Source organism: Sardina pilchardus, chromosome 24 (assembly GCF_963854185.1).
Source record: "Sardina pilchardus chromosome 24, fSarPil1.1, whole genome shotgun sequence".
NCBI lineage: Eukaryota > Metazoa > Chordata > Actinopteri > Clupeiformes > Clupeidae > Sardina > Sardina pilchardus.
Genome location: NC_085017.1, coordinates 16,737,799 through 16,761,065, shown reverse-complemented (window position 1 = coordinate 16,761,065; position 23,267 = coordinate 16,737,799). Strand labels below are relative to the sequence as shown.

At 44.8% G+C, this 23,267-nt stretch overlaps 1 protein-coding gene across 3 annotated transcripts in view; it reads left to right on the top strand.

Annotated features, from left to right (window-relative positions):
• oxr1b (oxidation resistance 1b) overlaps window positions 1-23,267 on the top strand; it is a 75,750-nt gene that overhangs the window by 45,931 nt on the left and 6,552 nt on the right. For all 3 annotated transcript variants that reach the window (XM_062529170.1, XM_062529169.1, XM_062529171.1), the window contains 7 exons: window positions 5,187-5,294; window positions 8,229-8,345; window positions 15,750-15,905; window positions 17,242-17,426; window positions 18,138-18,817; window positions 19,829-19,997; window positions 22,500-22,659. In XM_062529170.1, the coding sequence (XP_062385154.1) occupies window positions 5,187-5,294; window positions 8,229-8,345; window positions 15,750-15,905; window positions 17,242-17,426; window positions 18,138-18,817; window positions 19,829-19,997; window positions 22,500-22,659 (1,575 nt within the window). The remainder of the gene's footprint in view (window positions 1-5,186; window positions 5,295-8,228; window positions 8,346-15,749; window positions 15,906-17,241; window positions 17,427-18,137; window positions 18,818-19,828; window positions 19,998-22,499; window positions 22,660-23,267) is intronic.

Sequence of the window (23,267 nt, the reverse complement as noted above, 5' to 3'; positions counted from 1 at the left end):
CCCCTCCTCTTATGTGTTCTTAGCTCTCTCTCTCTCTCTCTCTCTCTCTCTCTCTCTCTCTCTCTGTTTTTCTCTCTGGCAGTACATCTGTTTGCGGGAGCAGATATGCTCCCGTGCTGCACTCGCAAATGACCCTTCCTCCAGCATTTATCATCTTTATTGATTTGGTGTAAAGGGGAGAGAGGGAGAGAGGGAGAGAGGGAGAGAGGGAGAGAGGGAGGGAGGGAGAGAGAGAGAGAGAGAGATACAGAGAGAGGGGGAGGGAGAGAGGGAGGGAGAGAGAGAGAGAGTAGAAAGAGAGATCTGGTTCCCTTTCCCTAACTGGTAACTGAGCTGTAGCCCTCCTCTTGTTTTGCTCTTGAAATGACCCTCAAATCTGGGGCTGCTGTTTCTCCCTGGTAACAGCGATCAAGGGGCGAGCAAGGGCAACAGACAAACATGGAGAGTTTAGAGGAGGAGGATATAGAGATAAAGTCTGAGAGAGAGAGGGAAAGAGAGAGGGAGAGAAGAAGAGCTGGAGAGACCCTACAGTCTGATCCATCCTGAAGGCAGCCTGCTGCTGTCAGCCTCTTCTAATGATGCATGGGCCCTCCCTGATCCAGCATGGAGGTCCTGTCTCTGGATATTTGTTATTTCTAAGAGCTATTCTATATGATTAGTTCCACTGTCAGTCGGTGTGGAGTCTTCTCCCCGTCCCTACTACTGTAATTTGAGAGAGAGAGAGAGAGGGATGCCTGGGCAATAAGGGTTATGGGAAGGGTTTCTCAGTCTTGTCCTTCAGAACCTTCCGCTTGGATGACCATGTGGGTAGACGGAGAGATCGATACATACATATTTATCCTGAGGGAAATGTGTGTTATAAAACATGGCAACTTGGGTTCAGACATTACTGTTTAGAAGTATGATTAATACGAATTAATAAAGTATGATTGTCGCTGTGGTGAGCCTAGCCCAGTCAAACGTGGTCTTCTCATTGAGAGAAAGGAAAGTCCATAAACATTCAATGTTCTGTTTTGTCAATTTTAATTGGTCAACCCTGAAGATTACATTATGTAGAACCTTCTGTGTTAAAGTGCATAGATGTAAATGTTCCATTTATGTTGTGGTACTACTCTTAGGGTGTACTCACACTAGGCAATTCGCACCGTACCCGAGTACACTTGCCCCCTAAAGTCCGGTTTGTTTGACCAGTGTGATCGCTTCGTTCCATACCGGGGTACGGTACGCTAGTACGCTTGGAGGAGGTGGACTCTGGTACGGTACGCTTGTAAGCACAGGACATCATTAATGATGAAATAAACAATAACGTTGCAATTAACTCACACGTTTGCATAAAGATTCTAGAACACAGCAACTCGATCGTACCCAAGTACGGTTTGATATATATGCAGTGTGAGCGCAGAGCAGGGACCAGAGGCAACCATGCTCCAGTACGGTACGGGTGAAGCGTACCTAGTGTGAGTGCGCCCTTAGCGGAATGCTGTAAAGACCATAGGAAGAGATACAGTGGAATAGGAGTTCTAAAAGTTTTGTGTTTTTTACACAATGTGGAAGACATTGCATCAGTGGCCCCTAACATGTTCTTGCAAAATGAGGGTAGTTTCTAAATCCATGCGAGCAGATATATATGGAATGCCTGTTACATAGCTCGTTCTTTTAAACAGAACATGGAGTATAGATTTATTTATTTTGCCTCGTTGACAAAAAAGGTGTAGCTCACTTGCCACCCTCAAATTGCTCACTTGTAGAAGCTGTTTCCCAAACCAAACAAAGCGGTGTACCTCCCCACCCAACTGCTTGGCATATGTTTTATATTTACCCACCACTGAAGGCAGTGGGGAGAGAGCTAGTTTGTTGGTTCCCTCGAGAGGAAGTTGGCACCATAGCAAAGAGGAAGTGTTATCCACAGATACAAATCAGCAGGATCTGTTGTGGAGAAAACCAAGCGCCACCTCAACTGGGACTGCGATTAATAAACCCCATTTCTTGTCAATTCGACTTAATTTGTTTTATTTATAGCAGGGTTTGTTTCTGGCTCTTGGCTGGTTCCAACACAGCAGTCAAGTTTTGATTGCAATGCCTGAGTCTGTGCTGGCTGTTCCCAGATCAGCCAATGAGAGCAAATGCAACGAGCCTGATACTAGACTAGGGAAGAAGCATAATCACATACAATGTAATCTATAAACAGTCTACTCCTGAAGTACGACCAGTCCCCAGGAAGAACAAGGTCACCTCAAAAGACACAATGCTATCGTTCAAGTCAAATAGCTACGAGCTGTTGATTCTAGTTCCTCCAGATCAATCACTCAACGACTCCTAATGTGTGTTTGAAAAAAAAAATAGAGAGAAAATAATGGGTTGAACTCTCTCTTTATTCTGTTAAACTCCCCGTAAACAACAGTGATGTTTAGTGAGATAGTGTGCCGAGGACTGTTTTGTGTCTCTGTTGTGAAACCCAACACTTTATTGCAGATCCATTTCAGCTCTTATTTCTATGAGGGATGACCTTAGGCAGACGTTATTGATTCATTTGTCTATTAATCAATGTCCGGATTGGAAAAAAAAAAACAGTGGAGTTTCCTGCATGTTGTTTTTTATGACTTGAATGTTCAGTTAGTTCAGCGCAAACATTGCTATTTTGTCAGCTTCACGTTTTGAACAACTGCAAGAAAAGTAGTTTTGTTCTTGATACTTCTGTAAAGCCGGGAAAGCTTGCTATACCATCCTATAAAGGGGGCAATTTGAAAGCATGCAATGACATGCATCCTTTGAATAATTCATGATTGGCTGTTGGCTTGTAAGCGATACCCAATGAGAGTCATTGATTTGGCGTGTAACGGATCAGGTGGCTGCGTGATCCTGTGATCCGAGCCTCGGCTGCCGAGGGATTGGACCGCCACTCCCACCGGTCGGAACTCAACGAGCCGATGACTGATCCGGAGTGTGCATATCCTGTTTGGAATGCCTTGGCCCGTGGATTCAGTGCAGTAGAATAGGGGACGAATGCGTCCTGCTGCTGTTTCGTGCGTGACCACTGGATGGAGAAGTTGGGATTTAGTCAGAGGTCTGTTGTGTCTAGTCCCGTGGCCCTCTGCCATGCCCTCCCCGTGGGAAACACACTCCCATGTTTGCTGTAGGCAGGAGAAGCAGAGTTGATGTGATGTGTTCCACTCTGTTTGAACAAGCTAAGCTGTGGATTTTACCTAACACATCAGGTGTTGCTAGTGTGCAGTTTGGAATTATTTTCATTGTAGGAGTGGTTATGATGAGACTACTGCATAGGTTCTGTTTCTCTGAGGACTGATTTGAGGTCAAGTTCTCCTGGTGTGATTGAAGCTAAATGCAGATCATACAGTAATTCTCTAATGCACCCTACATAGTATTTGTTTCTAAGAACTAGGTTGATTCTAAAGCAAAGTTAAAATAATGATAGTCAAGAATTCGGCCTTTAATTATGCACAGGCTAATCCTTCATTTTTGAAGAAATCCTTAATGGTTGTAATTAGAACCTTTAAATGAGTATGTTGAGGTGGCAGTCAGTTCTATTGCAGATTTGGAATTGTATCAATCAGCTCATGTGCGAGGTGATAGGAGGTAAAAGGGAGTCAGAATCAGCACTCAAGAGATGCTCTTTTTTGATCTGTCCAGGCACATAATGCCATGATTCTTTTATTCTATCTGGATGTATGTAGCTGTATGCTTAATTGTTTTGTAAGCAATGCAGCAATTTTAGTTAATATACGATTTGATATCCTTATATTACGCTTTGGAAAATGATAATCATTCAGTCCGAGTTCGAACCCACTGTCCAACCCGCTGTTGTCCTTGATGGTCTTTCATTGCATGTATACAGTTGCCTGTCTTCTGCTCTATAGCATGTCTGACCTTTGCGTGGGCTTCAAGGTTACCACCCTTCTGCGTACGCTACATGTTTTCTAAATGTTTCCCTAAAAGCTTTCAGATCGCCGTGCCCTTGCCCCCAGGAAGACCCTCCTGTGTGTGTGCGTGCGTGCGTGCGTGCGTGTGTGTGTGTGTGTGTGTGTGTGTGTGTGTGTGTGTGTGTGTGTGTGTGTGTGTGTGTGTGTGTGTGTGTGTGTGTGTGTGTGTGTGTGTGTGTGTGTGTGTGTGTGTGTGTGTGTGTGTAACCTGACATTTGAAGAGCCTACGAGAGGTCTCGCTGTTCTGTGTGTGCTAAGCAAACAGACTCTCCTCCGGGCTCCACTCCACTCCATTCTGCCACTCCACGTCTCCATTTGGCCAGAAGAAGCTCTGTCCATCTACAACTGATCACATGCTCTGAGCTCATATGTGACTCTGCAGCGAAACCAGTCCTTTCGGTAAAATTGACTAAATTAAGTTATGGTGCTCACGTGAACGGCCATAAACTAAGCTTTCCAACGATATGTATATCGAGGGTATTACTCAAACTATCGCTAAGATAACCGCTTCCAAAGTTGACATGGTTCCTCTGTCACGATATGCCAGAAGAGGAGAAATCACCTTTTTAAGCGGCGCGTGGACAACGGGAATAACAGCAAATGTGTTGAATCTTTGCCGGGTTTAACAGTCAAAACGTATGTTTTTCTGTGAAATGCGTTCACGATATGAAACTGTAGACTGTATATTGTCGAATTATGCGAAAATTCAACATGTTATTATTGATTTTCTCAAAATAATGTTGTGCGCAAAGCGACTGATTTCGCTTTAAATGGTCACATATGTGAATAAGGCACAAAATCTAAGCATTAAAAAGACTAGATGGGTATTGGTGTTTCTAATAGGAGCTTTAGACCTGGTGAGGGCTTTTAGACCAGGATTAATGGCTGGGGTTTAAGGCAAAATCATTCAAGGGTGTGTCTACAGATCATGCTGAAATAGAGCTTTCCTCCGAGTCCCTGGTGGAACAGCATGCAGTGGCTTGTGCTGATGGACTTAAATGTTGCAATAGGATCTCACAAAGTGTGAACAAAATCATTTCAGTGTGATTATACAAACATGGCAAAGTTGTAAAGCACCAGGCTTTACAACTTTGCCATGTTTGTTTAATCATACTGAAATGAGATCACCCACAGAGCATACAATCCAGCTTTAAGTTCTTGCATGAATGCAACACATGAGTATGTGCTCATATGCTTGGAGATTGAATATTAGTAATTGTTGTTGTTGTTGTTGTTTTGATCTCACAGGTGGAATCGAGGGACACTCTGAACAGCATAGCGCTGAAGTTTGACACCACACCCAATGAACTGGTTCAGCTCAACAAGCTTTTCTCAAGGGCCGTTGTGCCTGGGAAGGTAACGTGCCAACCTTTCACGCCTGCGTCTATACTCACATGCCATACACTAAGGCGGGGATCACATTAGCCAGCGGCAAGCGGCAGCGGCAAGCGTAAGGCAACGCTCAGACCATAATAATACATCCAAAACATTCTATCTCGTTGCTAAGTTCAGTCTTTGCTGCTACGTTATTAGACGAATCTGATTGGTCAAAAAACCTAAACATTCTAAAACTGATTGTGATGTGCCGAGCGTTGCGCTTCAAAGTTGAACCAAGTCCAACTCCCAGTTTGCTCAACGCTAGCGTTACGCCAGCGTTGTCACCGTTCCGCTGCCGAACCATAGAGAACAATAGGAAACCTGCCGCTTGCCGCTGGCTAGTGTGATCCCCGCCTAAGCCTGCACCACCTTAAGCCAGAGGGCATTATGCACAGATTCATTGACTCGACAGACAATGTCAAACAGCTGTGACTGTGTATAAGCATAGTTGTGACTGATATGAACATAGCTGTTAATCAACCATCAAGTCATGAGATTGGTTCTCAAATGTTTTGCATGACTTTTGGCAAGTTACTGTGTGTATGAGTTCATTGTGTATCTGTGGTGGTAGTGGTGGTGTGTGTGTGTGTGTAGTGAGTGTGTCTGTGTGCATACATCAGGTGAAGTGTGTCTGTTCATACTCTTACTTGTTGGCTCTCTGCCAGTATTTGCCTTGCTTTAATAGCCCTCTTTCACACACACATAAAACTCACAAGTTTTTCCTGAGGCGGCACAAGGTGAAAGGCTTGCATATTCCACCGAAGCAGGCAGTGTGATTAAAATGAAATTAAGATATGATTGAATTCTCGCCTGGACATTTTATAAGTAATGAGTTTTTACATGTGAATAATAAATGTGTATGTCATGTTAAAAAGCTGTACATTGCCTGGCAGATTGTTTGAGTTAATATTGATTAATATCAAAATGGTTTATTCAGGGAAGAGTGACTTGAACATTTAGTTATTTTACAGTGCCCTGATTTTACAATTAAACAAAAACAACAACAGCAGCAACATGACAAAAGAACATGTGATACAAAAGTTGAAGGAAAAATGTGGAACAATGAGGAAAAAGGTCAAAACAAGAACAGCCATGTCATTAATCATACCCTTAAATTGGTCTACTGACACAAACTGATCTAATTGTAATACCTCTTGCAGTGTATTCAATTTATTTGCTGCAACAAATGTAAAAGCTAATTTACAAATTGATTATTTGCTAGTAATGTCTTATAAACAAAAGGAGGCAGTTTCTTTCCCTAGAGAGATGACCATCCCATATTCTTGTATTTTTAGCAGTGATGAGTTATAAAACCACTCCCAGTTACAATGCGTAGAGAACTGTGGTAAACTGTACCCAGAGATCAGAGATTTCAGTGTGGAAGAGACTGCATGGTTATTCCCAATATCACCATAGTCTAGGACTGACTTTAAAGTTAATTGAGCAATGGCCAATTTGGCCATTCTGTTTTTTAAGGAGAAGCAAGACCTGATCCTCCTGTGTAGTGCACCCAATTTAATGTTCACCTTCTTTTTGAGCTTCTTTTTAGAGGCACTTGTCAGTGGCAATGTACAATGACAAGTCTCTCCATTCTTCCATATTTACAGAATCGAGGGCTATGCAGGGCCTATGAATATACACACACACACACACACTCACTCTCACACACCTACTCAGAGGGCCATTCTTCACCAAGCTGTTAGCATATGAGCAAGAGCCTCCCGCTGTGCCCCCACGCTGTAACAGGCCTTAGCCGCCGTGTCACGCTGCTTGCTCTGATAACGCTCTCGTTGCCGAGGGAACATTTACTTAGGAGACGCTTTTTTTTGGTTATCAGCCGGCTCCCGGCCCTGCTGGGAAAGGCACCGGCTGACAAACTCAAACAGTCGGCGGGGGGGCGACTCTCGTTTCACGTTCCGTTTGGCACAGAGAACCTGCCTGGCGGGACGGTTCCGCAGCCCCTGTGCCGTTCGGTCATATGGCATCTCCTCAGTAAAGATGGGGATGATCTCACTCTGCCAAAAAAATTCACACACGTCTTTGCCCTGCTTGGTGCCCGCCTGCTATTGTGTGTTATTGTGAGTGTGTGTGTGCATGTGTGGGTGTCTAGTAGGTCTTTTTGCATGCTTTCCCCAACTGTGTTCCCATTTATAGTCGTGTGCTGGCACATTGACCGTGTGAGTGACCGTATCTGCATACGAACGTCTTTTAATTCTAGAAGAAGAATATATACAAATTCGTTTTAACCCAAATTTAACCCAATTTAAACGAATTAGTGAACACACACAGCACACAGTGAGGTGAATCACACATTAACCCGGAGCAGTGAGCTGCCTGCCCAACCAGCGGCGCTCGGGGAGCAGTGAGGGGTTACAGTAGGTGCCTTGCTCAAGGGCACTTCAGCCGTGGACTGGTAGGAGATCGAACCGGCAACCCTCCGGTTACAAGCCCGAAACCCTAACTAGTAGGCCACGTCTTGCCTCAAATTCTTGTGTATCTATAAGTGTATCTCCTGCACTGAGGCTTGTGTATCCCCCAAAACACAGAATATTTTAAAACTCCTTATGTATAGGCATGCTACACTGATGGTATTTTCCTTATTAGAATTTTCCTCAAGGAGAGCAAGGAAGTATATCCGCAAAACGCCTGCTATTTATTGACTAGGCATTGCTCTGGGCTACACCTAATCCTTTACGTCCACCTAAAATGTGTACATCTCGTGTGTGTGTGTATGTACATTAGATTACATTCTGTTGCATGCCGTTGTGAGGCCATATGGTGTATGCACAGCTTGCACGCTTTAGATAAATATTGTTTGTTCCGTGTGATATGTGTGCACTCTGTGCGTTGTGTTGCTTGACGTATTGACTCTGACTCAAGCGGTGTGTGTGGTGTGATGTTGTGTTCCTATAGGTCCTGTACGTCCCGGATCCGGAGTATGTGTCCAGCGCGGAGAGCTCACCGTCCCTCAGTCCCGTCAGCCCCCACTCTCCCACCTCCTCCGAGGCCGACCTGGAGAAGCTGACCACGGTAGGTCACTACTCTCGGCTCATGTCCCGCAAACCGATTCATGAGTTTAAGAATTATTCTCTGGGTCGACATGTTTGTACCTCCATACTACTCCAAAATTCAGACCTAAATCAGCCCTAAGTCAGACACACAGTATCATAACCAATAACCCTCAACTCCAATAGAAAACCAAATCAAATTGCCCTTCACCCCCATAGAAAACGCATTATGAATGTTTCCCCCATAGGAAACACATTGAATGAAATGTTCCCTTCACTTCAAGCCATAGTCTTACAGCGATTACCATGGCCCACTTTGATATATATGATAGATTCACAAGAGACATAATTCCCTTTGAGTTATTGTAAGGCCATGGATTAGAAGGTCACCACTTGTAATGGTCATTTACACAGAGCTCCACTCCATGCTGGCCTATGCACACCAGCCATTTATCCCCTGAAAATGAATCAGCAAACACACACACACACACACACACACACACACCACTGCAAACATCATCTCTGCTCCAGACTGAGCAAACTCCCTGCCGTTTTGTTTTTTTAGGAAAATGGGTTGTTTGACTAGAACTCGTTGATCTTGCAGTGTCCGATGTAGAAGGGTTCTTCAAGCCTCTTTTTTTATTCTCTAATGAGCTCAAGAACCCGGAATGGCTGAAGATGTCACGTCTTTTTCTCGGTCTCCCTCTCGGCACATGATCACACAGCTCTTCCAACCACTGCTAACAATGACAGGGGAGGGGAGACGCTGATCTGCATACAGTTATGAGTAAAGTGCCCCTGAGAAAGACAGCTGGAGGTGAAACAATTAACATTTAAAGCCCCTTGCCACCTCAGCCCCTCCATCTGTGCTGCCTAGCGGCCGGTGATTTAAGCTCCGCTGAGACTGGTGGTCACTGTATAACCGTAATGTATGCATGAACTCCTGGGCCTCACTGCAGATGAGTGATTTGCATAGAGTAGACTGGATCTTTTTTTTTTTTCCTTTTGCGTTTTACTCACTCTCGGCCATGTTTCATTTGAAATTGGCTGACTGTAAGATCAATCTCGCACTAATCTTATTCCTGTAAGCGGTTCTAAATCTGAGCTGGTTCTTTCTGTCATTGTCAGTCATGGATAGATTGCGCATTTAGATTTCCGTGTAGGACGGTAGCAATTAAGCAATATGGCACGAGTGAGTGAGAGTGGGCTTGGGAAAGAATGTTAGCCTGGCTCCGCCTTCCTACGTACTTCCCCTCAATTTTCATTTCCCTTCAGTACGTTGCCTGGGTCTGTGGTATATTCAAGGGTTTTCTCAACACAAAAATGTGCAGGTCCAATCACCAAAAAGAGGGAGTAGCTGAGAACACTAACGTTGAGGTTGTGCGCTAGTTTGAGCGTTTTACGTCATGACCAAACGTTAGCGATTGGTTATGGCAAATATGAGTGGCTCTGGGCAGATCCAATAGTTTTAAACATCAACAGAGTATCCACATTCAAGGAAGTTCACGCTTGGCGATGGAAAGTGGCCAGACTCTCTGTACATTATAAATGTGCGCGAGTATGGTAGGACCAGGCTCATATAATGTACCCACGGCTTGGATTTCCTGCTGCATACAGCCGTACCACAGCCGTACCACAGCCGTAGGTACATGCTTTCCCATCACTATGATCATATAGTTCCATATTGCTCTCATACAACAGTTCTATTATCAACTTTAAGACAGTTGATTGTTTATTTAGATTTTTTGTTTGTTCATCCTCCAATAAAATACTTCCAATCATGTTGGCAAGTTCACTTGAGAGCCAAATTCAGTGAATGAGGCCTTAAGTGCTTGTGCTTAGGCTACAATATTTTGCAACGCCTACCTGCTTGTCTATCCAGCATGTGCCAAATCGAACATTCATCCTACTCCATTTACTTCAATATAGTGGTCAAATTAGTAAATCACTGCTCTCTTGCTTTGAATGAATGGATCGTTCGAGTTGGACACTTCAGTGCAAAATGTAGAATGATTTTCAGTGGTTAACAGTGCCAGTGATATCGCCACTCATGAAATGCCTCTGGTATTTATACCTTAGTCATAAATTAATGAATAGTTTGACCACACCTAACCTGCATAAAGTGAAATAAAGGACTGTATTGCCTTGATATTGTAGGGACTGTGCCGAGAAATAATAATAAAATAAAATAAAAACTCTTTGGAGGATTAAAGTATGAAGTAATTGTTGTCTGTTGACTGTTTTATGGCATTAATAAGAATGCAGGTCAGAGAGTCCACAACTGGGTTAATCTTAAGTCCCTTACTAGGAGAAACTGTTTTGATCATCATATAGCTTCTCCTAACTTTGTTATTTTTGTGGGAAAGAACATCCATATCAGTTGTTTTCCCCTCATACTGGCAATGTAGACATATTTGATATAATATATCCGCTTAAAATAGGCCAAGTCAAGAGGGCTGATAGGTTAAAGCACCAGCACATTCTGATATGTGAGTCAGTCACGGAGAGCTGTGGATCCGTGCTCAAGAGAGAAACTGGGTCAGGCTTATAGCCCCTGCTTTTTCGCTGCATCTGACCCTACCTCCCCTCGCTTTACATCCCCCCCGCCTGTGATGGATTTGGTCTGTCCCTAAAAGGTCACAGGCCTTTGAACCCTTAACTCTTCTTGGTCAAACCAACAAGGGATGGGGAGGTTTTTTTGTAGGCCGTTTTTTCCCCCTTTCTAGTGGCAGATGGGAGCTACTATGAGCAAAATCAATGGGAATTCAGTGGAGAATGACAGCTTGTGAACATGGTGAAGAAACCTGTAGAGGCTTACAGTATATTAAGCCTTTGCAGAAGGACGGACACATAGTGATACACATACACAAATACACACATGCAAACACACACACACACACACACACACTTTTCTCTCTCTCTTGTTCGCTCACTAGGTCGCTCACACTGACACTTTCTCTCTCTCTCTCTCTCACACACACACACACACACACACACAAACACACCCACTGACTGGTATGCATACAAATTAAACGCTTTCTTGTTCAAGGACATACACACAATACTCTACCCACATCTCACATGTTAACACTCATCCATTATAAGAACAGGCATAGACTGTCAGACTCAGGCACTGAAAACGAACAAATATCCAATCCGCGTTTGTACAGGATGTTTTTGCAAGTGGATGATGAGATATTTTCGATGGTAGGAAAATTAGCTGCTGAGTTGAGCTTAATTGGCTCTTAATGCGAAAGCTTTTCATGATGCAGACACAGATAAGAGCCTGCAACCATAGAGTGTGTGTGTCTGTGTGTGTGTGTCTGTGTGTGTGTGTGTTTGTCTGTGTGTGCGTTTGTGTGTGCTTATGTGCGTCTGTGTTTTTGTCTTTGCTTGTGTCTTTGTGTGTGTGTGTGTTTGTGTGTATGTTTTGGGGAGATGGGAGAGAATGATCTCTGTGATTCTCCATGCAGCATGTGTAATATATTCGGTCTACTTTGTGGAATTAAATTAACATTCCACATTCCATCCTCAGAAATCTCCCACAGAGCCAATTATTCCATCTGGTCCCACTGGTTGAAAATTATTCAAATTTGAAAGTGCGTGGTGGTACTGGCCTTCTTGGATTTGTGTTTCTTTTCCTGGTTCCATAGAAAAGTCATAAAAAAATACCAATTTGTTGCTCTTTTAAAAGCAAAATCATGAGAGAAATAATAGGGATGAGTCTGCATTCATTTTGGTGTGTGTGTGTGTGTGTGTGTGTGTGTGTGTGTGTGTGTGTGTGTAGCAAAATAGAGCTGTGTGCATTTGTCTGTGCCATGTCAACAGGCAAAAAAAAACACATTTGAAGGATTTAAGGTTTAGGGCATGCAGCTGATACTCCTCTCCTCGGCATTTTGACCTGCTTAATATCTGTTTGCAAACATATCTGCAGCCTGACATGCAACATTGCTGAGAGGAGTCGGCCCTTTGATCTGCATAGGGATTGGTGCTTGGGATTTTGTAATCTGATTCCTGGTTACAGTAAGCTTTGATGTCTTGATCATACCATTATATTTGACATCAGGAGATAGGAATATATGCATATATGATCTGGAAGTTTTTCTGCTGTCGTGTTTTTTGGTCAAAATGTCTTCGTTTTTGTTTTGCTACCCGCTATGACCACTAGGGGTAGGTAGAGGGCTAGCTAATAAGGTTCAGAACTGAATGTTTGGACATTCATGCATCATCTTCTGCCAGATGAGCTTTATCTGCAGCCCTTTATCTTAGTTCTGCTTTGTTCTAGTCAGATGGAGATCTAGGAGATGGCTTCTTATTGGGAAATGGCTGCCCTTATTGCAATATCTATTTTTGGCAGGCTCTTAACAGGCTAAAGTGTATCTGCTCTGGATGTTTGTTTTTTTGGGGCCAAATGACTTGGGTCACTGGTGTGGGATTAGTGTGTGTGTGCGTCTGTGTTTGTGATTGTGTTGGCTTGCACGTGCCTGTGTTTACGCATTGGTGTGTGTGTGTGTGTGTGTGTGTGTGTGTGTGTGTGTGTGTGTGTGTGTGTGTGTGTGTGTGTGTGTGTGTGTGTGTGTGTGTGTGTGTGTGTGTGTGTGTGTGTGTGTGTGTGTGTGTGTGTGTGTTAAGTTGGTGTGGTTGCATCTGTATGTTTATCTGTCTGCACACGCTAGTGTGTGTGTGTGTGTGTGTGTGTGTGTGTGTGTGTGTGTGTGTGACAGCATGGTTGGTTAATGCCAGCACGCTGACTGGTGGAGGGTTCCAGATGGTCAGGGATTGAGCTGCCAGGCGGCCCGTGCCAGCGACACAGGAGTGAGAGAGAGCCCATTTGCCTCATGACTCACCAGCCCCCACACACACACACACACACACACACACACACCACACTCACACACACACGGCTCGGACACACATACTTTCACACGCGCAGACACAGTTTGTGTATATATGCATGTTGAACATACACATAAATAGACACTCTCATAAATAGAAACAGTCAGAAATATAGCACCTACACAAATATAACTCAACCATTTTGTGATCACACACACTCCAGTTTGCCTAGTGTGTTGGCCAAGGCGTGTAGTGAACTGTCCACTTTCGACACACACTGTCCTCTACACACCGTTCACATGGAGACCCCACATTTCTGCACACACTGTCAAACACCATGTGTCCTCAAGCAGGAATGTTCTAGAGGACTTTTTTTTCTGGATCCTATGATAGTGACCATGCTTGCTAGTACGGTATGTGAAAAGTCCCAGTGGGCGAATGCTTAGCTGTGATGTTGAATTGTCTCCCTTGTTTATTGTCTGTTTTGCTACGCTAGAGAGCAAAACTTCCCCGGCTGTTACTGATGCTACAGTACACTACCTTAATACGTGAATGCTAGAGCCAGCTCCAGTTGTTGTTTTGTTTTTAAAGTAGACTTGCTGAATGGGTCCGTATACAAGCAATTAAAATACAGGAAAACTCAGTTAGGGGAACGGAATGCGGCTTGTTCCCGCTGTTAGGCCTCTAGTGCTACCAACAAGCCCGTAAACAGCCAACCGTTCCCTCTCCCTCTCTCTCAAACGCTAACGTTAACGGTAATGATGACTCAGAGCTGTTTGTTTTTCCTCCCGGAGCTTGTGGGTTATCTGCCTCAACACAGCGCCTCTGTGCAGGACTGTGCTGGCCGTGGGCCCCCACCTGAAAGAAGGTCTTTGTGTGGGTGTGGGGGGGTGGTGGAGGGGTTACTGATCTATGACTTCGATCTCATCACCCCACCGTCTAGGTCCTCCTCATATCGGGTCATGAGTGCAGACGGTTTTGCACCATTTCAAATCAGATTTGCTCTGGCCATTACGCAATTGGCTCAGTGAAGGTCAGTAGATCTCGCTAGGGGTAGCTGGAGTTAGGGTAAGTAATTAAAGTGAGTGAAATCCTTGGAAAAAGTGTTATTTTGTGCACAAATTGCTCCTTAAGTCGATTTGGCCGCAGGCACTGAAAATGGCTTTTAACTCTTGTGTGGTAATCTTGTGGTAAGACCACATGAACAAATGAAAGTGAAGTTGTAGCTTAGCATGTCTACATGGTGTGTTTACTTTTATACACTTGATTAATTATGCATATTATTAATGCACAGCCTTTCAAGACAAAAAAACACCAGTGCAGCTCATTTCCACTGAAACTGCAGTGACCCAATGACACAAATCAAAGGGACCAATCCAGTCAACTTTATAAACCTGAACGAAACATCCATATGTGACCGGATCAAGAGCAAAACTGTTTTTCAGAGGTGGAGCTGATGAGCTCTGTGAATACAGGATAAGGTAGTTGCATACAAACCATTTTAAGGCCATGAAGGTTTTTTCTTCATGAGAGCATGAGATTCATGAGAAATAAAACATGGAAAAAGGGTCATTTTGATCGGAGATAAGTGTCCTGTTTGAAAGGGTCCTGTTTGGATGAGTGGTGCGGCTGTTCTCGGAGCAGGTTGCTGGAGTGAGGCAGAGAAGTCAGCAGTTTCTGGCTGCAGCTGTGAGCTCTGTGTAATCTCCTGAGTGAGGGCTCCGACACATGACTGATTGATTTGGACCGGCACCAAACCAAACAAAGTCTGAGGAAGAAGTGAAATCCTCAGTGGCTGTGTGTGTCTGTGTGTGTGTGTGTATATGTGTGTATGTGTGAGTCTTTTGTGAGTGTCAGTATGTGTATGTCTTTCTCGTGTGTGTGTGTGTGTGTGTGTGTGTGTGTATGTGTGAGTCTTTTGTGAATATCAGTGTGTGTGTGTGTGTGTGTGTGTGTCCTTCATTCTTTTGTGAGTGTCAGTGTGTGTATGTCTTTATTGTGTGTTTGTGTATGTGTGTGTGTGTGTGTGTTTGTGTACGCATGTGTGTGCCTGTTCTCACAAGCCTTACTGCCTGAAGCAGACTCCTTGTTTTCCCTGCTTTCAGTGACTGGAGAACAGAGAGCAGGTCACATGGTTATCCTATAGCCTCCGCAGATTAGCGCTTACCAAAGGCCCCCATCTCCCAGGGGACCTCTTCCTGTCAGGCCATTTCATTGCAATGAGCCCACCTGGGACACTCTCTCGCTCTCGCTCTCTCTCTCTCTCTCTCTCTCTCTCTCTTGCTCTCCCTTTCTCTCCCACTTGCTCTTTCACTCTCTCTCCCCCTCTCTCTTTCTTTCTCTCTCTCGCTCTCTCTCTCTGCCTCTCTTTCTTTCTCTCTCTCGGCTCTCTCTCTGTAAGAGGCAGTTGTTATTATCCAGGCCGCTGACTCTCTAGTGTTGAGCGGTGCGCTCTCGGCGGAGCAGTGAACCTGCATGGGCGCCGGCTCTCTCAGTTGCCATGCTCCCCGGGCCGGTAGTGAGCGTGTGCACGACGGCTCGCAGACGTCTCTCGCTGAACGCTCTCTGGCCCGCTCCCTCTCCCCCGCAGCACGCCAATGAGACGCATCGCAGCCGGAACGTTCCGCCGTCGCCGGCGCACCCACTGCCGCGGCCCGTGCGGGTGGTGTCCTCCACGTCGGAGGAGGAGGAGGCGCTCACCGAGAAGTTCCTCAAGATCAACTGCAAGTACATCACTGATGGCAAGGTGAGGTGATCTGCTCATGATCTGCATCACATGATCTACCATGGTGTGTGTGTGTGTGTGTCTCTCTCTCTCTCTTTCTCTCTCTCTCTCTCCCTCCCTCCCTCTCCCTCTCTGTGTAGGGTTGTGTCAGTGTTTTCCATCTTTGCGGTTTCACTTTGTCAATCATGGAAGTCTTTATTGATATTAATTTCTGTCCATGTGTCCACAAACTGTGTTATCACTATGGTTATCCACTTTATTGATTTACGACATGATCCTTATTGGGAAAAGTCTAGACTACACGTGAAGAATATAACAGGGAAAAGATGAATGTGTTGTGTAAGGACAATTTGTAATTGCTTTAGCGAGGAGGTCCATGACATCCAATCAGCTGTCCATATCCAAAGATTAAGATGCCATTTTAATAGAATGATCTCTGTCCTCTATGAAAAGACATCCAACATGACAAAAGTAAAATTGGCCCCACAGACAACATACTCAATGAGATACAGGTTGTCTCTCAACTAATATATAAATATATAAATGTATATAAATATATATATATATATATATATATATATATATATATATATATATATATATATATATATATATAAACACGCTAAGAATGAGGGTGACTTTAGATCAGGCCCAGTGAGGAACATTTTTACAGTTAACTGAGTGTTTAATGAATTTTGCAAAGTTTCATAGTTTCAGGGCTCAGAATGCCCATATCTTTTAAACAACCCTTTAAATTAGGGCAGTTACAGACTAACAGGATTGAAAATGTGGAATTGCTTTAACAAACTGGAACAAAAGCATAATGTGTATTGGACTTTATGGACTTTCACTTTTTCACTGCTTTTGTCTCTTCATTCAGTGCCTCTAATGGTTTTGTCCCACTGGGCCCCACTATGCAATAGAAACACTTCATTTTAGGGGATTAGGGTCATTAGGGTCGGCAGATTTGCTCATGAATTAAGGAGTAATTATGGGCTTGGCTCCCAAATACAAGAGGATCTGGGAGAAGTTAACTTCAACTTTAACTTAAAAACTGTTACAGGGAAGCTGCACCAGGCACGTAACTGAAACATTTAGTTTGCAACGCGTAAAAAAAAAAGCATTAAAAGACTAGTCTATTGTTTTCAAACGTACGTGCCGCCATCACGTCTGGTGTAGCAGCTACCAGTGGTTATAGTGGAAGCTAATTGTTGCAGCAGACACCACGCGAACAGAACGCTTCAGTTGTAGCACGACGCCCGGTGTAGCTTCCCTGTGAAATGTAAAATCTTGCTGCACATAAACATACTGACACCCCAATGTTCCATCTCTTTCTCTCCATCCCCCCCCCTTGCAGGGCGTAGTGAGCGGGGTGCTGCTGGTGACGCCCAACAACATCATGTTCGACCCGCACAAGGCGGACGGGCTGGTGCAGGAGCGCGGGTGCGAGGAGTACGGCATCATGTGCCCGCTGGAGGAGCTGGTGTCCGCCGCCATGTGCAGCGACATCACCGACAGCAGGATGCGCGAGTTTGTGCCGCCGTGAGTTCAGTTTGGTCTATTAGGTTTAGTCACCAGGGCCTGTTTCTTTTTTTTTTTTTTTTAAGGCATCGATGTGGTGCTCATTTAGCTACTTCTTGTCTATTTTTGAACACAGCTGTGAAGCATTTAATTGGTAAGTGGATGAATAAGTTACACTCTTGGGCGCGATCTATACCTAGAAGATTACTGCTCATGGAGTTGCCTGTCAGGTTGACTCAGCCATGGTATGGTACAGTAGAGCCCACAGAAATACTGTAAAATTCTCAAATTCTGTGGCAGATATTTTGTATAGCAGATATTTTGTATTGACAGGTTTCAGGGACACACTTCTTAACCTTTATGGACAGATTTTATTTCTGACCTGGCTCTGTTATCTCCAGTGTCTCAAAGGGCGTTTTTTTTTCTGATTGATTATCACTTTGCCCTTTATGCTTTTATGTGTCCATTAGCAGGCGATGGCTATCATGCATCATCTGATATCATGGAGCTTCCCACTGTCATTGTTCACAATTTCACAATTCTCGGAAAGCCTGTGGAGCACAACTTAATTGAATTGATTTAAAAAAAAAATAAAAAGAAACTGAACAGATAAACAAAAAAAATAAGCCAACAGAACTGACCTGAGCTGGCTTGGCTTGGCTAGAACTGAAGTGGAAATGATCGGCTCAGACTGTCTGACCTTTGATCTTTGACCCTTTTGACCCCTTGCAGGGATCTGGAGCTGGAGCCGTCCGTGCCGGAGGTGGTCAGCCACGTGAAGCGGCCGGGCCGTGGGAACCCCGAGGAGGCGGCCCAGCGGCTGCGCGACGCCGGCAACGACAGCGCCAGCACGGCGCCGCGCAGCACCGAGGCCTCGCTCTCCGAGGACGTCTTCACCGAGTCCGAGCTGTCGCCCTCCTCCGACGAGCTGCAGCGCCACAAGTCCTCCGACGCCTCCTCCGAGTCCGTCCAGACCATCAACCAGGCCGAGGCAGGGGAGGACGCCGGCGGAGCCGGACTGACCGAGGAGGGCGCGTCGATGGAGCGGCAAAGCAGCAGAAAAGACAGCAGCGCTGAGGACAGTAAACACTCCTCTGGGGCTGCTGCCGCCGCAGGCCCGGATGGTTCCGGAAAGGAGCCCGTTCTGCCGGGAGACGGGGCGAGGGGAGGCTCCCGCACCCCTTCTGAGTCGCAGAGCTCGGACACGATGGCGGCGGACATCCCCTCCTCGGGACAGGAAGTGGGAGGTGGAAGTGGCGCCAAGTTAGCTCCCTCTGCAGGCAAGGAGGAACTCGGGGATAGCCACATTATGCAACCAGCCAGTGAGCATAAAGAGGGTAGTCAGGTGACTGCCAGTCAGACCACACCAGCCAATCCTGATGGGTCAGAGAAAGGTCAAGGTGCAGAAGAAGGTAGAAAATCTCCCCACTGTCATACGTTTTCAGAATCTTTCCATTCAGATAGCAAGTAGTTTCTAAAATCTCTAAAATACAGTTAACTAGCATGTTGTGGCTCATGTAGAAACCCAACTTCTACAAAAAAGTATTTTTTTGTAAATTATGATTTAAACCATCAGGCCAGTAGAAACATTGCCTCAAATGGATGGTTGACCTAAATAATATGATATTATCTACTCAACCTCATGTGAAGACGTCCTTGCTAGTGCAGCATGAAATTAGTTATCTGGTGGAATATCAACATTCAGACAAGACCTGGTCATCACTCAAAAGAGTGGCCCCTTTAAAGCAGAACTCTTTGAGCCTCAAACTATGTTTCATTTTGGGATGAACTGTCCTTTTCTGATCTAAGATCTGTCCCGGTCTGTCTCGCCTCACCCCACCATGTGATAGACTATAATCCATGACCGGTGGAGACGAGAAGAAAGAAAAGATCCCTCCTAGGTCCACATTTAGAGATTAGCGCTATGCCTCAAACAATAAAGGATGCATTCACACTCAAGTACTGTTCAAATGAAGCGAAGCTGCTTAATTACGCAGCAGGGCCCTGTTTCAGTGGAGGAATGGGCCTGAAATTGATTTGCTGTTTATCCTGGAGTTGTGATTACAGCGATGTAGGCTAATGGCTTTAATGCATTGCCGTCCTCTGTGGCTGGAGAATCAGGAGATTGCATTGGTGTATTAAAGAGATGACTATCATATACGTTATATTAGCATTGCTGCAATGCAATTCAGATTTCTAAATATGATTCCTATGATTCATTCATCTTGTCAGTGATTTCATAATAATGAGTGCCTCACATATTGTATAGCCATGTGCTGTGATTCACTGCAGTCTACCTTTAAATGCTGATTATTTTTAGTGACCCAGTTATCATATTGCATAATGGGCTGCTGATGTCCAGCTAGCCTGTCCGGTCTCTCTGGCACTGGCACGGCAAACCGACTCTGTGCTTCCTGTTCCAGGACTCTCGGAGGCCAAAGAGAAGCAGAAGACCCGGTCCCACAAGTTCCTGTCCCTGCGGGTGGGCAAGGCCATGCGCAAGACGTTCGTGTCCCATGCCAGCGCCTCCATGCAGCAGTACGCCCAGAGGGACCGGAAGCACGAGTACTGGTTCGCCGTCCCACCTGAGAGGTGAGAGTGGGTCATTTATAGAACACGCAGCATGCAGGCTCTCTGCCCTGCGTCGGTCCAGACTGCTGGCCTCTTGCTTTAATGGCCAGGTGATGCTCTCAGGAACAACCCCACCCCACGCCACCCTCCCCATGAAGCCTCACCTTGCCAGTTCTCTAGAGACTTCCTGCTTGGCCCAGTTACCCAAACATTTAGAAAGGGCCATAACCAGTCCTTAGCCAAGATGGGGGGGGGGGGGGGGGGAAGCATATTGAGGCCATTCGGGCTCACAGCAACATGAAAGGAAACACTTGTGACCTTGGTGACACATTGTTCAGAATGGAATGACGATGATCATGGATGGTCATAAAATGTTGGTACCATGGGGGCGTTGTGGCGCAGCAGGCTACAGCGCCCGTACCATTTACGGGTCCAAGTGCCCATGGGGACCCAGGTTTGAATCCGGCCTGCGGTCATATCCCAATCCCACCCAATCTCTCTCTCCCACTTATTTCTTGTCTACCTCTTCACCTCTGTCCTATACTAATAAAGGCCAAAAAAATACTTTAAAAAAAAAATGTTGGTACCATAACAGGAACTGACCATATGCGTGCTTTCGCTGACTTCGACACAGAGCTACTGTAGCCAAAACAAATCCCCATGGCCACGCTGCAATGGCTGTACTCTGGGTGTAATGTGCCTGGGACTGACCATGTCTTCCCAAGTCCATCAGTTGACGGAGGGGGGAAGTCCCTTGAGTTGTATCAGTTTTAATATTCTTTATCGGTGCTTCCTAATGGAGTAGTTGCGAAGGGGCTTAACATGTTCTTCCTCAAAGTGGATTAGGTACAGATGAAGTTTGCCCTTGTTTTTTTTCCTCCTTTTCTAGGACAGAAAATCTCTATCTAATTTGCCATAACAGTGTAATTGCATTATGGGTCCGTTTGTAAAGTTCTACCGTGTTTACTTGGTGGAGACAAATTACACAAGGCTTTTTTTTAAATCCACACCATTAACAAAGCATCCTTTCATTTGTCATAACTTGGCAAAATATGGATCATGGCTCTCTGCCCCATGTTCCAGTAGTCACCTCACTCAGACAGTAATGTAAACACTAATCGTTTCTGTGAACATGTCGCCAAGTTCTTTGTAGCCCTGCCAGTATATATTATTTGTTAAATATAATGGACTAAATCAGACAGTCCCCACGTTGGCGTCTTTTTTTTTTTTTAGTGAAGACATTGCCGATTATGATTTTTGCTGCAGGCTGACCCATTTGAGTGGCCAGCCGGAAGATGTGTTTGTGTGTTTGCCTGTTTGTGCGTGCAGTGCACTATAATGGTCCGGCCGAGCCATCTATAGTGTAGTGGTCATTTCATAGCGCTACTTAGTAAGTCTAGCTCTAGGGGACCAGCAGGGTGCTGGCATGGGTCCAAACAGTGTGTGTGTGTGTGTGTGTGACCGACCGAGTCGGCCTCCTTGCTCCCTCCGCTGTCTCCCCTTCTTTTGGCTGTTGTGCTTTGTGTAGGGCGGCCGTATGAGTCACCACAGAAACGCATGATGAGTGTGGGAGTCATGGGTGTCTTATTTTGGGTCCCAAAGACCAGACTGCCACTTTTAAACTGTGTCTGTATGATAACAGATTTATAGTGCATTTTGCAACTCTAAAATAATGCCACAGAGACAACGAAATGCAGTTGGCGTCCAACCGGAAATGTAACAAAGCAGAAAAAGTGCAATGTCAACAGTATAGACATGTAGTGCAGTATATGTCACAGTTCAGTGTAGACAGCAGCACACAGTTAAGCTGTGGTAAGCACGGTTTACAGTAAGGATATGTGTAGTGTATTAACCGTAATATTAATAAGAGCAGACTAAATATGGTTATGCAGTATGAACAATATAGACAGAAATGTGCAGCATCTACAGTGTATTAACAGTAGCATTATATTAGTAGTGAAAATAAGTGTATGTATATGGGCGGTATAAACAGTATAGTACAGATATGTACAGTACAGTTGACTAAGGAGTATAGTCTACAGTGTGATGGCGTTAATATTATAAGAGCAGCAGAATATACGGTAATTGTAGTTACAGTATATTATTATCTTATGGGTGGGATAGGTTCAAGTTCAAGTTCCAAGTTTATTGTCATGTACTCATAAATAATCATTTATAAGTATTGAAATTCCTTGTGCTCAAGGGTAGTGCCATCTACCATTTAAAGTAGTTTTGTTGGCAATGAGCATATGGGTGAGTCTGTGAGACAGACTCTGACAAAGGCCACCTGACCATGTTTGGAGTAATTACCCCAACATGAATTATGTCTAGTCCTACCTTTACTAAAACTTAAAACCTTTCCAGAGGAGATCTTCATTGATGTTCTTTTTTAGTAGGACTAGGCTTAATCAATGCCCAAGAAACGGATGCTGAAGGTCAACAGAATCGTTGATCAAGCATGCTGGAGGTGGTGAAGACCCCAATGACCAAGAGTCCCTGATCATTCCCTTTCATTGTCTCCAGGTCAGACCACCTGTACTCGTTCTTTGTCCAGTGGACCCCCGACATGTACGGCGAGAGTGGTGTGACCCGTGAGCCTGGCTTCGTGGTCGTGAAAAAGACGGTCGAAACGGAAGAGGGAGAGGAAAAGCCAGCGGCTGACATCACTTCCAAGGAGTGGGAGGTAAGACTGATGCGGACATGCTGTCCCTATCCACTGTTGGCCAGTGTCAACAGCCTGCCCGCTACGGTCTGTGTCGCTTGTGTACCGCAAGCCATCGTCTCGCTTGTTATTTAATTCTGTTGCCATTTATAATATGTGTGCTTATGTGTAGTGTGTTGTGTTGTGTCTATATATAACTGTGATTTGTGTGATCAGTATCAATGTGACTGTGGTTTAATCTTGTTTTGTTATTTATTATGGAGATATCTAATTTGCTTGTTTGTGCCTCAATAATCCAGTTAAACTCAGTGATTTACGCTGCAGCTAGAGCTTTAACTGAGCTCAGTGGTGAGACTGGATGCCTGCAAGTATGGATGGTCTGCTATATTTATGCACATATTTATGCCTGTTTGATTGCATGAACGCTTTTGTTGTCTGTCAGTGTCCATTAAATCTCTTGTTTGGGCTGGGTTTTTTTTATGTATAAAGGCATAATTTCTCTTCTCTAGGATGCATTGTATATGTAGCGATATCTTCATGTCTCAGTGCTCTGCTCAGGGGATAAGGAAGATACATGATTTGGTAGTGACTCACTCATATACATTTCCTCTCTAATCCAATCAGGTCTG